The sequence below is a fragment of the Parus major genome, chromosome 2 (assembly GCF_001522545.3).
Source record: "Parus major isolate Abel chromosome 2, Parus_major1.1, whole genome shotgun sequence".
NCBI classification, from domain to species: domain Eukaryota; kingdom Metazoa; phylum Chordata; class Aves; order Passeriformes; family Paridae; genus Parus; species Parus major.
The window spans coordinates 9,122,626-9,137,782 of NC_031769.1; the positions used below are offsets into that span (position 1 = coordinate 9,122,626).

Genomic DNA, 15,157 nt, shown 5'->3' on the forward strand with positions numbered 1-15,157 from the left:
GGGTTAGCAATTAACTCCACAGATTTGGGGATGGAAGCAATGTAGAAGGGAGTGTCAATGGAAACAGTGTCCAGTAGTAGAGATATGGTAGGCTAAACAGTTTCTGTGCTTTTGACCCACCTGGCTGCTGCAGAAGTCAGCAGGTATATCTCTCTGAGAACCCAACAGAAACAGCTTCTTTATGCCAGTCTTGATGAAGAAAAAATAAAAGTTACTTACACTGGTTTCACCCCCACTCCACCATCAGGTTTTCTCCATAGGTGCTCTGTGTCACCTTTCCATGCTTTTTCCTCACCCAACACTGAGGATCCTTTCAGTGCTTCAAAGTTCCTCAGCTATGGAGGCAAAACTAAATTTCACTGCTGGTGACACCCTGGGAAGGAAGGATGACAATGTACATGGGAAGGAGGCTTGGAGGAAACCAAGGTTTCCCCAGCCTTTTATGACCTTTGGGATTCTCTCATCTCTCCTTCCGTCCTGTGCATGCCTCCAGGCACCCTCCACAATCCTAAATAACCTCCTTTCCTCTATTCAGGATCTTTTCAGCATCCCCACACATGGTTTGCAAAATAAATTGTCTTCTCTTCCCTCAAGTAGCAAGTGCTGCTGACAGAAGGATCCCAGGCTCTGGCAAGGAGAAAAGGTGCGAGGTCACACTGCTCTGATAAGGCAAGGACAGCATGGTCAGATGCAGAACAACGCTGAGCTGAGCTCTGGGGGACAGAGCTCACTGTGACCCAGGTGAAAGAGCAAACCACAGCTTCTGCTGCCCCTGTCCCCAGTGCCAAATCTGCTACAGGGACAACTGAAGTCAGAACATCTCATCCCCTTCTCAGCCTTGAGAGAATGAGCTGCATTCCTCAGTTGAATCTAAAGTTGATTCAGATATTGTCAACAGCAAAAGATGAAATTATGAGTTGTTTAAGTCTCACTCGGATTCTTTTTCACCTTCCATGAAAACAGCCACTAATCAATATTTTCAGAGTTACTTCAAGTGCATCAGTGTGAGGTGGGGGGAAGAGTCAGCTCTGGGCACACAAAGCTCAGACCTGTGCACAGCACGGCCCCAGCCCTGCCAGACAGCACGGCTCACGGGCACAGGCAGTAAACAAGTAGAAATAAATCAGTCTGTTCCCCCATAAAATTACTGCCACTTGAACTGCACTATCTCACACACTGATACTGTAGATAATTCGGTTTCATCTTGATTATGACCTGTATTAACACCCAAAGTAATAAAATCTTTCACATTCTCATTTTACTGAAGCCAAAGGACAAACCTTCTGCAGTGACATATGGCTCTGCTCCTCTGCAAATATGTTAGACTGCTTACAAAATCTCCTTGTCTAGCAAAGGATAATGCTTTTTAAAATAAATTACCTGCATTAATTTTTATTTTCCACCAAGAAAACCTCACATATCATCATAATCATCTATCTACACAGATATATGAGTTTCTCACATTGTTTGCACTTTTTTTTTTCCTTTAATGGGGTGATTTTGGACTATGTCATTGATTATATAGCTGTAACATGCAATTTTTTCCAGCACAAGAGGCAGCTTGGGGCTCACAGACTGCAGAGCAATTCCTGTATAGTTCAAACAACATAAAGAACAGTCTAGGGGACACAAATTGAGATGAGACTAAGTTCTGCAGAACTTCGAAAACAAGAGGTATTTCATACCTGATTACTTAAGTACAACTTTCAACCTTAGGGAATTTGGTATTACATACACTTTTTAAATCCAAAAGCTTTCTCTGTAGTGTGTGTATTGATACACTGTTGCATAAATTTGGGGATCCTCAGTTTGATTAAGGACTTTCCTGCCCTTTCCCTGGCTGCATACTGCCTCCCCATCCCCTGCAAGATGACCAGCTGCCATGGGGGCAGAGCAGAGATTATTCTAGATCACTGTTCTAGGAGCAAGAACTGACACTTCCACCTCTGTGAGGCAGAGACAAAAAACCATGGTCCCCATTGTCTTGCAGGAGATCTCTATAAATGGCTCCTTACAAGATTTCTTTGTGGAAAGGGATCAGATTTTATTTTGGTGTGATGAGAAAGTATTTCTTTGCTTGAAGAGGCAGGTTCAGATTAGAAAAAAATTAGGCAAGAAAATGCGAGAATAAAACTATTTATGCCTCCACTTGCTTCTCATCTAAAAACTAAACTTCTGAAAATAGACAATTTAAGATGAAGAAAATTCTGTTTATTCACTGTTTTTAATAAAACATCTTCTACCTGTGCCAACGACTTTTAAATAGCAAACAGAATGTGAACTGCATGACATACAGGAGCGGGTTTTGTTTAGCAAATGCTTAATGTCATTGTCATGGCTCCTAAGAAAGCAGCTTGCACTGGCACTGAAATTTGCAATTACTGCAGCTTAATTAACAAATGCCCATTTCCCTTTTACATCTACTGTGGAGATTTTCAAGTTTAGAAAAGGGAGATATTTATTCCTGTACTACTGTACATGAATGAAATGTATGATGAAAACCCTTTAACCCTAGAAGTTTGAACTGTCATTTCCTTTGGTCTATGATGAACCAATGAAGTTATTCTCCCCATAAGGGAGAAATCATAAGTTATTATTTGAGCCAGCTGATCTGCATCATTTGTGGGAATCTTGTCTAAACAAAGCAGGAAGGAACCACAACATTAACTTCCCAAGCCATTGCAGCCCTGTGAAACCATGTCGTGTTTAAATGCAGCCAGAATTTAAGCACCAAACAGCTGCCTTTCACTGCCCCCCCCGAAAGATGGGGGAAGAGAACCAGTAGGGTAAAAGCAAGAAAACTCCTGGGTTTAGATAAGAACATCTAAATAATTGAAATAATAATAATAAATTGTAAGGAAAAGAAAAATAACAAAATCAAGAGAATTAAACACAAGAAAGATAAATGATACAAATGGAAACATTCTCACCACCAACCAACTGATGTCCAGCTAGCCCCTGAGCAGCAGCTCCCAGGTTCTGACCCTTTGGGGTGTGGGACATGCCTGTGGCCAGCTGGGGCCAGCCCCACCAGCTGGGTCCCAGGCTCCAGAGGTCTCCCAGGCTCTTTTTCCCCCCAGACTCCTCCACGTGGGATCATAGGAGGAGCAGGAGAGTCCTTGATACCTTGCAAGCCCTGCTCACCAGCACTGATAACATCCCTGAATTACCAACACTGATTCCAGAACAAATCCAAACTAGCCCCACACCAGCTACTGATGAAACTGAACTCTAGCCCAGCCCAAGCCAACACAGGATGGCCTCTTCAGAAATCAAGAATCAGTTAATGTGTGGGCAAAGAGATGCCTGGGGACAGAAAAAGAATTATCTCTGTTAGTTTGATTCTTTCCACAGATTTTTGAGATAAAATAGCATTTTTGAAGTGCCAGCTTTCTTGCCTTCTAAAATATGCCATTAACCTCTATGCCAGTTGTAACTTATTTTCAATTACCATACCAACAAAATACATTGAGACAAGTAAATCTTTTTTGGCATCATATGTGAAGGGTAATGTTTCACAGAACAAGAAAATTTTAATCAAATGACCTTATTCCTGGGAAGGGAACAACCAAAATTTTGAGGCTAGTATAAATCTCTTCAGATATTTGAAATAAAGCCCAGAGAGAAGGTCTGACTTCTAATTGGGAATGCAGTGGATCCAGAGACATGAAACGGACACTATCTGCCTGATTACCTTTTTTAGTGAACATGGATTTATAATTTGTACTGCAACATTAAGTACATCCATCAACCCTTTGCCACTGAGCAAAACACTGCTGAAAAAAACCCCACTTTTTTGCCCAAACTTCATTTAGAGCTCTCCATTTCTTCAGTTATAATAATTTCTGCCTCAAGTGTTTGGGTGGGAGAGCTCTAACTGGAGGAGCAGAAAGACAATGGAGAAATCTTAGTATCAGAAGACTTCAAACATTTGTAACAAAAACACTGTCGAAGTTTGACATCTAAAGTTAGATTTACCATAACAAACCTGAAATCAATAAAAAAAAGAATTTGAGTCGTGGAATAGGACTGGTATTTCTTAACTGTATATTGATCCATTTTTGTCCAACTATTATTCCTCAGAAATTCTTAACTAAGGAACAAATAAGTGAAGTAGTTTAAAAGTCAAATATTTCAAAAGCACTCATTCACCAAACACATCAATCAAAATTACAGGTAAAAATTGAGAGGAATCTTTTCTAACAGGTACTGTCAGTGAGAGAACAGTTTGTTCCATTAAATTACTCAGCATAACCCATCACCAAAATTCCACTAATATGAAGGCAAGCTGTCAGCCAAGTAGGAAGTCTTAATTATTGTAGAAATCTAGTAAATCTACATATCTCTAACTTCTGAAGTGAAACAACATCCTAGAAAGAGAGATTAAATCAGAAGATTAACAGGAGACTATTATAACTTAGAAAGGTTGGGGGTTATTTTAAATCACAGTAAACAAGGAGCAGTCAAGTTTACTACTTAAAGCTGGAAAATTAATTAAAATTTAAAAACAAAACACTACCATCTTGAAAACCACTCCTCCTCCAAAGAAAACAAATTGATTTAATTTTGGAAAAACAGAAGCCATTTAAACTGCTTTCACTGTGACTGGGTATTGCAGATTGCTTTCTTTAAGTGCTCAATAAACTATGAAACTATTAGCAGTCTTGCCATCCAAAAATCCATTCATAAAATTGTCCCCCAACACCTTTCCTATCTTAACCTCAAAGAAATAGAGATGCAGCAGCATGTGCTTCTCCACCATAATGTGGAGTAAAGAGAGAGGAATACAGGACAAAAATCTGAAGGAAATCTATTTCAGTAGTTTTCAACTCCCCTCAATTTATTTTCCCCCATCAGTACATTATAGTTTCTGGTTGGGTAATACACCTCTTTCCCATCTACTGTAGAATTTATGATAGAGAAAATATCAATTTCAGCTCAATAACAGATATAGAGTACCAAAAATAGATATTTTTGCCTTTGAAAAATCACACAGTGTGCCGCTGTTCACAGTCATACCTGTCCTGCTACTTCCAGGAAAAAAACTAAGATGATACAACCTTATCTCTGGAAAACCCAGTAAGATAATGGAGCTGAAAGTCTAAATATAATCACAGGAGAGTTAACATTAAATAGAATAAATTACACATTTTAAACTTTATGATAATATTGCAAATTCATTACTAACACAAATGTTTACTGCACTACATCAAAAGCATTTTCCATTGCACCTGGAAGAGTTACAAGTCCAAACATTAAGTGCTGTATTCCCTTTTTTGGCCTCAACATCCAGAGCTGTTACCAGCCTTAAATCACACAGGGCACTGGGGGAACACCCTGACACAGCAGCAAAAGCTACCAAATATTCTAAACTTATGCAAAGCAGCAGCCAAAGCTATTTCAGTAAATTCAAATTACAATAAATAGTTTGGGATCATAAAATGTGTTTATTGTTCTGTCTACCTCTAGAGCAACTTTTGTTGCTGTTGCCACAGGGTTGGAGGGAATGAAGGAAAACTGCTTAAATTAAAGGCTTGGAATGTTATATAATGCAGGATGACTTCATTAACAGGTCTTTACCTGTTAATCAACAGCACCATAATTAGTTCACTTTCAGGTTGTTCTTGTTTATTAAATGAGGACATATAACAATAAAAGCCTCTCATAGTTCTCTATTACAAAGTATTTGTTCTAAGCACTAGAACAAAGAGAGGATGTATTTACTTGTTCACTTTGGAAGAATCAATTAAATCAAGGACTCTGAGTAGTAGGTATACAACCTGGGGAAAAAATAATCTACATTCTTTATATAAAAATATTTATTTTTGAAAAAGCAAATGTTGAACTTCTTTAATGCATCTAGTCAAAACAATCAGGATAATTAAAAGCTATTTTTGTATATTATATATTATGTTTTTCATGTGCATATAAACTTGCATCGCCTTTAGAAAATTATGAAGTAATACCTTCCTCCTTGGCTTCTCACTTGACAAAATGGATGTCAATAATTACTGCATTTATTTTTCACACACAAGCTGTCTTGAGACAAAACAAATCCCTATTCCATGCAGACTTATCACTTTTGCTCTGCTGGAACAGATACACTTTCAGGTGAACCATGTCATAAGATTTTCTTCTATTTCTCCTATTGTCTTGTCTCTGAGAAGCTACTTAGTCAGGACCCCAACATCCTCCCCTTGAAAACCATAAATATTTTTTTCCTATTATATTTACTGTCTAAAGGCAGATTGAGAGTCAAAAGACTGTTAGTGCTTGTCAAATGCTATGAAGTCAAAAACAAAATGATGTTCACTAAATGATTATTGTAATGCAACAGCAGTCAGGTGATGCACAGTCTGTGTAGCAAACGGGAAAGGATTTTAAAAGGATATTTGAAGAAAAAAAGAAAAGCAGGAAAAAAAATATATGGCATCTTCTGCACAGAAAAACTTGTAACTGTGAAAATTCATGCAAAAGAATGTTATTCAGAATATACTTAAGAAATCTACAGCTTTGCCTCCTACACACTCAAGAAAATGCAGAGTGAATAGTCAAGTCATTCATTAATGTCCTTGCAAAATTGGTACATTTTGAAAATATATTTGATTCATGACCTCATGTCTTAAGCTGATGTACTGTTAGACAGGATTACTGGAGTTTTCAAAAAGAAAGACACAAGCAACATGAATATTTTAAGAAACATAATTTTCCCAAGCAGGGGATGGGTTCAAAGTTTTCTAGTTTGTCTTCTTTTAGACATTCCCATCAATGCCTCAGTTAATTACCAAAGTACCACAGTAATTAATCTGATTGACCCAACTAACCACTGCTACACTGAGACAATAGTCACCGATATTTAGGGGGACAAAGGCAAACACCAGTTTCCCTTCTGACAGGGAATAGTGAAACCCAAAATAAGCAAGCAGTTAAGTGATCCATTTTTGGAATTACACATTTTGAACCAATTGAAATGCTAAGTAGAAGGTATCCTTTAACACCAGGAGAAAAGTTCCTATCTCACTCAAATCTGGGGCTGCCCAATAATCGCAATATGGTTGTGTAGCCATCGCTGCCAACTCTCTCTTCTCTTTTTACAATTTTTATTACAACCTTTTGTTCATAAAAAAAAATTATGCTTTTTCTTTGTTAGTGGTGTTTTGGTTTGGTTTTTTTCTTAGTAAAGGTGAACAGTTAAAGCAAAAACTGCCTATTATTCTATTTTTTCAAAAGATGTAACCCAAACACCTTAATCATCATGAAGTGAACCACGCTCGTGAATGTCCCTTGACACAAGAAGAGGACAAATATGATGGATTTAGAGCAGAGGCACACTGCTGCAGTGTCACTCCAAAGCAGGATTCATTTGCTTTCCACCTCATTGCCAGAACATTATCCCTTGGTGTTCCCTTCTTCTCTCCAGACCACACTGTCCTTTTCAGGCTCTCGTGTTTCATCATTCATCAGGCTCAAACCTTACTGAGACTCCCTAATGCCTCTATCAAAGAGGCTGTACTTTTCCATGGCCTCTCAAATGTTAATTTTTTGTTTTAGTGTATACAATAGTGAAATAGGGAACGTCTCTGAACATGTCCAATGAATGTGCTGCTATGTAGCTTACCCAAAAGGAGTTAACAAAAAGGTCCATCACACACTGATGCACGATAAAGATACACAATAAAAACAGTATCTCTAATACACAAACATATTTTCATGGAACATTTAGCTTGCTAGTATAACATGCAGGCTCAAAGTTACCTTAAATTGTATATATAATGCCTAGTACATGTCGAAAAAATAGCAGAAAAGTAAGATTTGCTTGGATATTTTTAATTAGCACATCTCATAATGCTGAAGACTTCACATCACCTCAAATATTTCAGGGAGAAACACAAACTTGAAAAAAAAGAAAAGGCAACTCCAAAAATTTCAGAATTTTAATCCTACTTAATATCAGATCATTACATTATATTTTAGAGATTCAACCACTATATTACCACAAATGCACAATTTTGAATAGAGAGATACTGGATAACTATAGTTATTCTCCAGTGATATCACACCTTCCACCACATCCCCCCAACCTGCTGGTAGAGAGGTGGACTCTTGTAATCAAAATTCTTGAATCAAACACAAAAGTGCCCCCAGAATCACTCAAAACCAAACTGGTTAAAGCATTTTCTTCCAGTGCTTGCCCTGGTTCTGTGAAAGCCAAGAAAATACATTACCACAAGTTACAACACTAAGAACTAAAGCTTCCTTGTGACAGCACAGCAGAGTTCTTGCCTGAGCTCTGAGCAAAGCAGGTCTGTCCACATGAAATAGCACTGTGCAGCACTCAGCAGCTGCAAAACTTATTTACTAGCACAGGACACGGGAATATAAAGGATTACCTATGGCTGGTTGGAGATTTACGGCTGCCTCTCATGCCAGGTGCTGAACAGCACACTGCCAGAGAAGTCTGAGTGATGCTTTTCAGCCCTGCAGGAGCTGCACCTTGAAATTCCCCACAAAAAAAGTTTTTATTGACAGCTGGGGCAGCAGCTAACCACACTTGCACTATCATGCCAAACATCTTTTCCTAAGAGGAAATTTCACCTTTGATCACTGCCCCAGTTCTAATACCAGTTGTGCTGAGCATTTCTATCATCCCACCATCACGCAGGTATCTGTTTTAACACCACACTGAGACAAACACAAGACAAAAAGACACAGTTTGGAGGATAGATGGGGCTATTTTCAATGAGGAAAAAAATCCCACCACACTCTTTCAAAATAAAGGAGATTAAGTCATCACTGCACTGACATTTTAACCTCAAGACTTAAAATGTTAATTTTTTACCTCCAATAGCTCAAATAGCTCAGGGGGAGTGAGAGCTAACACACAGAACACAGGCTAATGGCAAATTAGAGTCTTCCTCTCAGACCAACTCTATTTCATGTAGTTGCTCCCATTACACAACTGTCACATAACCTAATGAAGAACAAGTGTGGGGAAGAAAAAAATTGAGCCAATTTCAATCCTGGTGGGTTTTTTCACAGACATGTTTCAATAGGTGTGTGCATTTCCTTAAAAATTATAAAATATTCCTAATAGCTGAGACACCATCCTCATATCCCCAGACTCTCAGGAATGTTTAGGTGCTAACTCACCCTTGATTTCAGTTCAATGAAGCGTGTAAATACTTCTAAAGATGTGGATCTTCAGAATACCACTATACAATGACAGATTTTAACTTTGCTCCTTTTTGAGTACCACATAAGATTGTGACTTCTGGCATTACTTATTCAAAGCATATTTTAAAAAATTAAGTGTCAGACAAGAATGTGTCATTATTTCTTTGAACTGGTAAGGGAGAAACACTGGAAGTAAATCCTAATATTTAAATAATTGGTCAGGTTTTTAATGCAAACATCTACCCACTCTCATTTGCTTCAGAATTCAGGTAAGAAATTACATCAAGTGGTATTTGAACTTCAGTTATTTGAGAAGCATCCCCACATCCTTGAAAAGTATAGAAATGCTCTACAAACAGTACAGCAAGCGCATACAGAGGTACTTGGCATTTCTCCTCAGAAGTCTGAATTTAGTTATAACAAGCACTGATGCTCACTGAAAGAGCTCAGAAAGCTTAGGCCCAGATTTATAGTGTCATTTGACAAAAATTCAATAGCTTTTGGAGAGCAGTGCCTTGCAAACGCAGATGTTGCTGCAGACATCTGTTAGCTAAACAATGCCGAGGTGCATCTCCCTCTGCAATCCCACCCTACCAGGCAATGGTCTGGAAAACCTCAAAGCATAACACATTAAGTTCAAGAAACCATTTCAGGGATCCTGACTTCTCTCCCTTATCATCTGTAGCACATGTTTACCGTTTATGGCTCATCACCAGCACACACAATCACTTATATTCCAAATGTTCGAGGAGCTCTGTAGCTGAGGAAGGAAACGCGTTAATATTCTGAACTAGCTGCAGAGACCCGGCCTTGGAAAGGTTCATGACTTTGTACTGCAATGCCTGGATGCCTCTGACACACCGTGCTAACCTAAGTCCCTCCTAACAAGTGCAGCTTGCATACATAAAGCAGTATTGATTCAGCTGTGCAGTGCTGTTTGCCCAGCCTTTCAGAAGCACAGCTTCTTCAAACACTGCTGCAGACATCCGACCGTGTCTTCCGAGGAGAAGGTTGGTGTTTGTCAGCCAGGCTTGACTTAATGATGCACTCTGCGCCCACAACTGCATTTAATTAACTTTTCTTGGTTGGCCTCACAGAGTTGTTTTCTACTATCTGATCTTGTGTGCATGAACCCCATTATGATTTCATGCAGGAAGAAGGCTTGCAGCCACAGCCTCTTTCATAAATAAAATTGCCCTGATTTGTAAAGGATCTGTTGATAGGAGCAAAGATATCATGGTATCCACACCCGCATAAAACACAGCACAAAGCTGCTTTCTGAAGCAAAATACCTACAGAGTAAAGCTAAAGGAAAGAATGCCACCCTTCTAAATGAGCAGTTCAAACAGTTTAATGAAGAGAGGAAAGAGGCCAGCAAGGGATGGTTATTTTGAAACAAACACTTTTATCTGTACCCAATGGTGTCTTTCCCAGCGGCACTGCTAGAATTCAATAGCATGATTTCATGAGAAAGAATAAGAACTTGCCTTTGTTTTGCTGTTTTCAGGAGCCAGATTGTTTAAACCTTCCAACAAGGAAGATATACAAGCTGATGTTTTACATGAACTGCTTTATCTATCACCTAAAATGCAAAATAAAACATGACATATTCCTACTTATCCGGCTGTACTAAATTTAGTATATAAATACAAGGACTGTTCAAGGGTAAGCAAAGGATTTCTGTCTCAGAGATCTTCTAAGAATTCCTTCTTGATGCTTTTTTCTTTCCTTTTCATACAAACACATTCTAGGCAGAACTGTTAAGGTGAAATTACACACGTGGGCAAACTCTTCTGCTTTAACTTTTAACCCAGACAGCAAAATGTATGTGAGGATGTGAAAGCCCCTCTTTACCCACCCAGCTGTGTCACTACACACACCATCACTGCAAATACTATTCATCATATTATTATTTTTCTTCTATGTATCTTCTTTAATTAAGATGTTTTTTTCCTTCCTATTATATCTGTAACAGCTTCTCAGCATTTATTGGCAAGGGGGGCAAGCATTTCCAAGCTTACAGTATGCCAGGCTACCTTCTATCAGAGTCTGCAGCTCACAGGCACATTCACCTTTCCCATCAAGTCTTTTTAGCTGCAGGCTTTCAAGCTTCAAGCATTTTAGATGGGTGAAAATGCCAGTTCCTCCAAGCCTAAGAAAGAAGCCATGATGTACCAGAAGATAAATAAATGACATCTAAGTCACTTTACCTCTCAAAGTTCTGGCTTTGCAGAGGAAGAGTCCAGGAAAATTAACTCAGTCTTTTTGCCTGGCTTATGCCATTAAAATTAACATAAAACAATACGTTCTTTTTAAACCACTTGATGAGTCAGTGCAGCTCAGACAGCTGATAAAAGGTTTGTGGAAATAAATTAATATTGCATGAATGCTGCTGGAGCTATCAAACAAACATAAGCAAGAACCCATCACTCAAGCCAAAAGAGACCTTTATATGATGAGGGAAAGTGGCAGAAAAGTCAACAATCATTATTGCAGCAGATTCTTAGCCCTGCAAAAATGGCATGTGACCTAAACAGATGCAAGCAGTGCTTATCTCAGATCTTACAACTCTATTACATTGCTTTTAACAATACAAAATCCATTCTTTTAACACCATTTTTTTTCTTCATGGAAAGGAAAATTTATCTAAATACTTCAGTCAAAATCTCTCTTCAGGAGAAATTAGAAGGGAAGAAGAGTAGGGTTGGGGTTTTTTTAAGCTATGAAATAGCTCAGTTATTGGTGTTTTGGTTATGCTTTTACAAGTCTGATGCATGAAATGCACTTGAAATCTACAGCTGATGACAGACATGAGGCAGCAAATATTGTGACTTATGTTTTCAGTAGGCAAACCTAGCTTTATTTCTGAAATTGTGGTCAGTTTAGTTGCCTCTGCTGGAGGCAGAGAAAAAGATCAAAATTATCAGCCTTCCTGCAGGAGTCAGAAGCAGATATGCTGATCACAAATACATCAAAGATGCTATCAAAAAACAGCTGCTGTTTCTTACCCACTTTCACATTGTACTTCAGAAATGCCCACTTGTGTGCCAAGAAAGGAGGCAAACCTTTTCACAGCCTTGAAATACACAAAGTAATTTCTGCTTCTGAGCACAGTGACCTCCACTAACTTCAGTTCCTGAGCTCTCAACCCAGGAAAGTGCTCACATTTTAATATATCAGAATTTCTGAAAAAATTCAGAGATACAAGTGAATCAGCAGCAGTTTGGGCAGGAAAAATGTGAAGGATTGCTCAAAAGCAAGAGGCTCCCTTCCCTTCTGCTACATATAAAAAAAGTAAATTCTGATAGTTTCTTAGTACTTCAGTGTATGATCTTCCAATGATCCTGTTTATTTTCTCAAGAATGCTTTCTCTTCACTTGCATCAAGGACAGCATTTAAAATGCACTCTAGACAACATTTGCCCAGTGGGACAAAAATGAATGAAAAATTTTGCATTTCCCTTAAAAACATTATCAGAATCCCTGCAAGTACTTTTGTAAAGCAAGATCAGACATTAGGAAATATTATTGATCAACTGTCTTACTCATTATTGATGATTCTTTAAGTTAGTTATGCCAAAATATAAGTACATCTACAGAAAAGGTCTACTCAAATTCAAAGATACAGCTTCCATAATTTAATTTTGCATGCTAATGAGTGTTACATGGAGATTTTACAAACTGCATCTTAATTTAAGAAAACAGGTAGAGCAAGAAGTTAGGAAGTTATAGGAACAGCAAAGTCTTCAATAGAAAAATCCCTTAAAGTGCAGAAATTACTACCATCTGTTGCCTAAATTCCCCATTAGGCCACATACGACAGTTGCCTATGGTTCAACCTGATTAAACCTGCTTGCACTGAGGAAGACTCCAGCCTAAGCACTGGAAAATAATGATAGTCAGCAAAATTCACCCTGTAGAAATCTGTCACTGCCCTTCCTGGTGTCAATCATGGGAATTGTCAATACAGAATTCTTACAAATTTGTATTTGTCTGATGTTAAACAGTACTGGAAATTTAATCTCATTTCATCTTAAATGTTCATTAGATAAACTTTATTAATATCCTCATTTATTAATAGACACATATTATTTCTGTGTTTGATGGAAAACAAAACTTCTCCTTTACATTATGAAGTCAGAAACAAAAAATTTCATATAAAATACTTAATTTAAAAAATTACCCCCCCCTTATTATAGATCTACATATTGCTGTATATTTCCATGTCAAAAAACACTATTAAAACTACTCCCTCCCTCCTTTCATCATGCACACACATATTTTCTAACAGCTATTGTTTCAAGGATCTCTCTCAAAACATCCTCTGTCCTTCATTGGGAATTAAATTATTTCATATAGCACATTTACAATCTTCAACTATTATTAGAAAACATCTTTCCTACTATTCCATTAGCTTCATTCATATATTGTGTTGGCTTTTCTGACTTGCTGAAAATAAATTAGGCTGGACAGCAGAAGAAAGCTGTTTCTGCATAATTCAGGTAAAATCACAAAAAAAAAGGAAGCAGTATAATCAACAACTGCAGTGTTCCTTTGAGATCTTCTTTATTATTATTAAAAACAACAATCTTTGAAGAAGAGGAGACCGACAATTACTCAACATCATCCTCTAAAAAGAGGAACAAACTGAAGGTAACAAAACAGTTATTTTCACCCATATTAGGACAAATTAAAAGTTAGCATATTTCAGTGTGCTTAATTAAATTAAAATCTATTTCACATAAAAGCAAATGGCTTTTCTCAGGGTTAAGAGAATATTTATTTATTTTTAAATCTATTCTATTTTTTCTAACTGCTGACCAGAACACTCATACCCTGGTACTTTTCCCCTCCTTCTTACTCACGTATGTATTTGGTTTATTGAATCAAACATATAGGAATTACAGAGCAGAGGACAGACCAATCAGCAAACAAAACATGGAAGACTTACCATTTACACAGACTTCAAAAGATTTGCAAAGGTCATCCTCAAACAGGCAGCCTGAAAACACAAAAGAAAGGTAAAAATTAATACAGGTTTCAAACTGAGGATAATTAGTGCATATTGAAGACCAATTAAATACTCTGTAAGAGTCTGACATTTGGTTGGCCTTGGGTGATCAAACTGGGCAGTAGAGAAAGTCCAGAACAGCTCTGATTAGACAGCACATCCTACTAAGTGGCTATAGAATAACCTTTGATGTTTTTCCTCCCCTCATTCCTCTACTGAAGGTTCAGTTGCTCTCCCATTCAGTAATTTGAGGGACTTCATGTTCTCTTAATTTTGAGTACATTATTATTATACCACAGCACAGGAATGCTTCAATATACTATAAGGATATACACCAAGAAACAAAGAGCATCCTGACAGTATTGCCACTGTGATGAAACAAGCCTATAAATCAGCCTATAAATTGATCAGATTAAGCTTGGATTTAGTAACTGCAACCACAGACCATGCCTAAGACTTCAGGAGAGCTAACTCCTTTAAGAAAGGCTTCCAAATCAAGCATCCCTACCAACACCCTGATACCTCAAAGACAGCTGTCAAATCAGTATTGGTCCATGAAAAATATTCTTGGATTTTTTCCATTTAAAATAGGAATTCTGTTCCCAAAGTTGCTGCTTGTTGAGCCCCTGCTGAACAAGATCCACTCACTCTTCACCCTAGAAACCTCATCCAGGCTGGCAATCCCAGCTTTTTCACTTGTACACATCTTCATGGATAAAGTATTCCATTCCCTCATCACCAAACTGTTCTGCTCCCTTGGTGTCACCCAACCAGGTATTGAGACAACAGTGACTATTGCCTTTATCCTCAATCAAAATGAGTCCCTGATGATATTTGTAAGGGCAGCAGGGAAGTGGGCAAGATGTGCCTTAGCTCTGATCACTCCACACTGGGGCACAGTAACAAGGATCAGGTTCAAAAGCACTGTGAAATATCCTGCTACTGTAAAGGGCTCACTCACTTTGTTAACCCA

The 15,157-nt window shown here is 38.0% G+C and overlaps 1 protein-coding gene across 1 annotated transcript in view; it reads right to left on the bottom strand.

The window, feature by feature from the left end:
• The window catches only part of PTPRN2 (protein tyrosine phosphatase receptor type N2), a 564,688-nt gene extending 549,768 nt beyond the window's left edge, over window positions 1-14,920 (bottom strand). Inside the window, exons 1-2 of the mRNA XM_015651707.1 lie at window positions 14,833-14,920; window positions 14,125-14,175 (exon numbers count right to left, since the gene is read on the bottom strand). Of these exons, the coding sequence (XP_015507193.1) occupies window positions 14,125-14,175; window positions 14,833-14,920 (139 nt within the window). The remainder of the gene's footprint in view (window positions 1-14,124; window positions 14,176-14,832) is intronic.
• Between the last annotated feature and the right edge of the window lie 237 nt (window positions 14,921-15,157).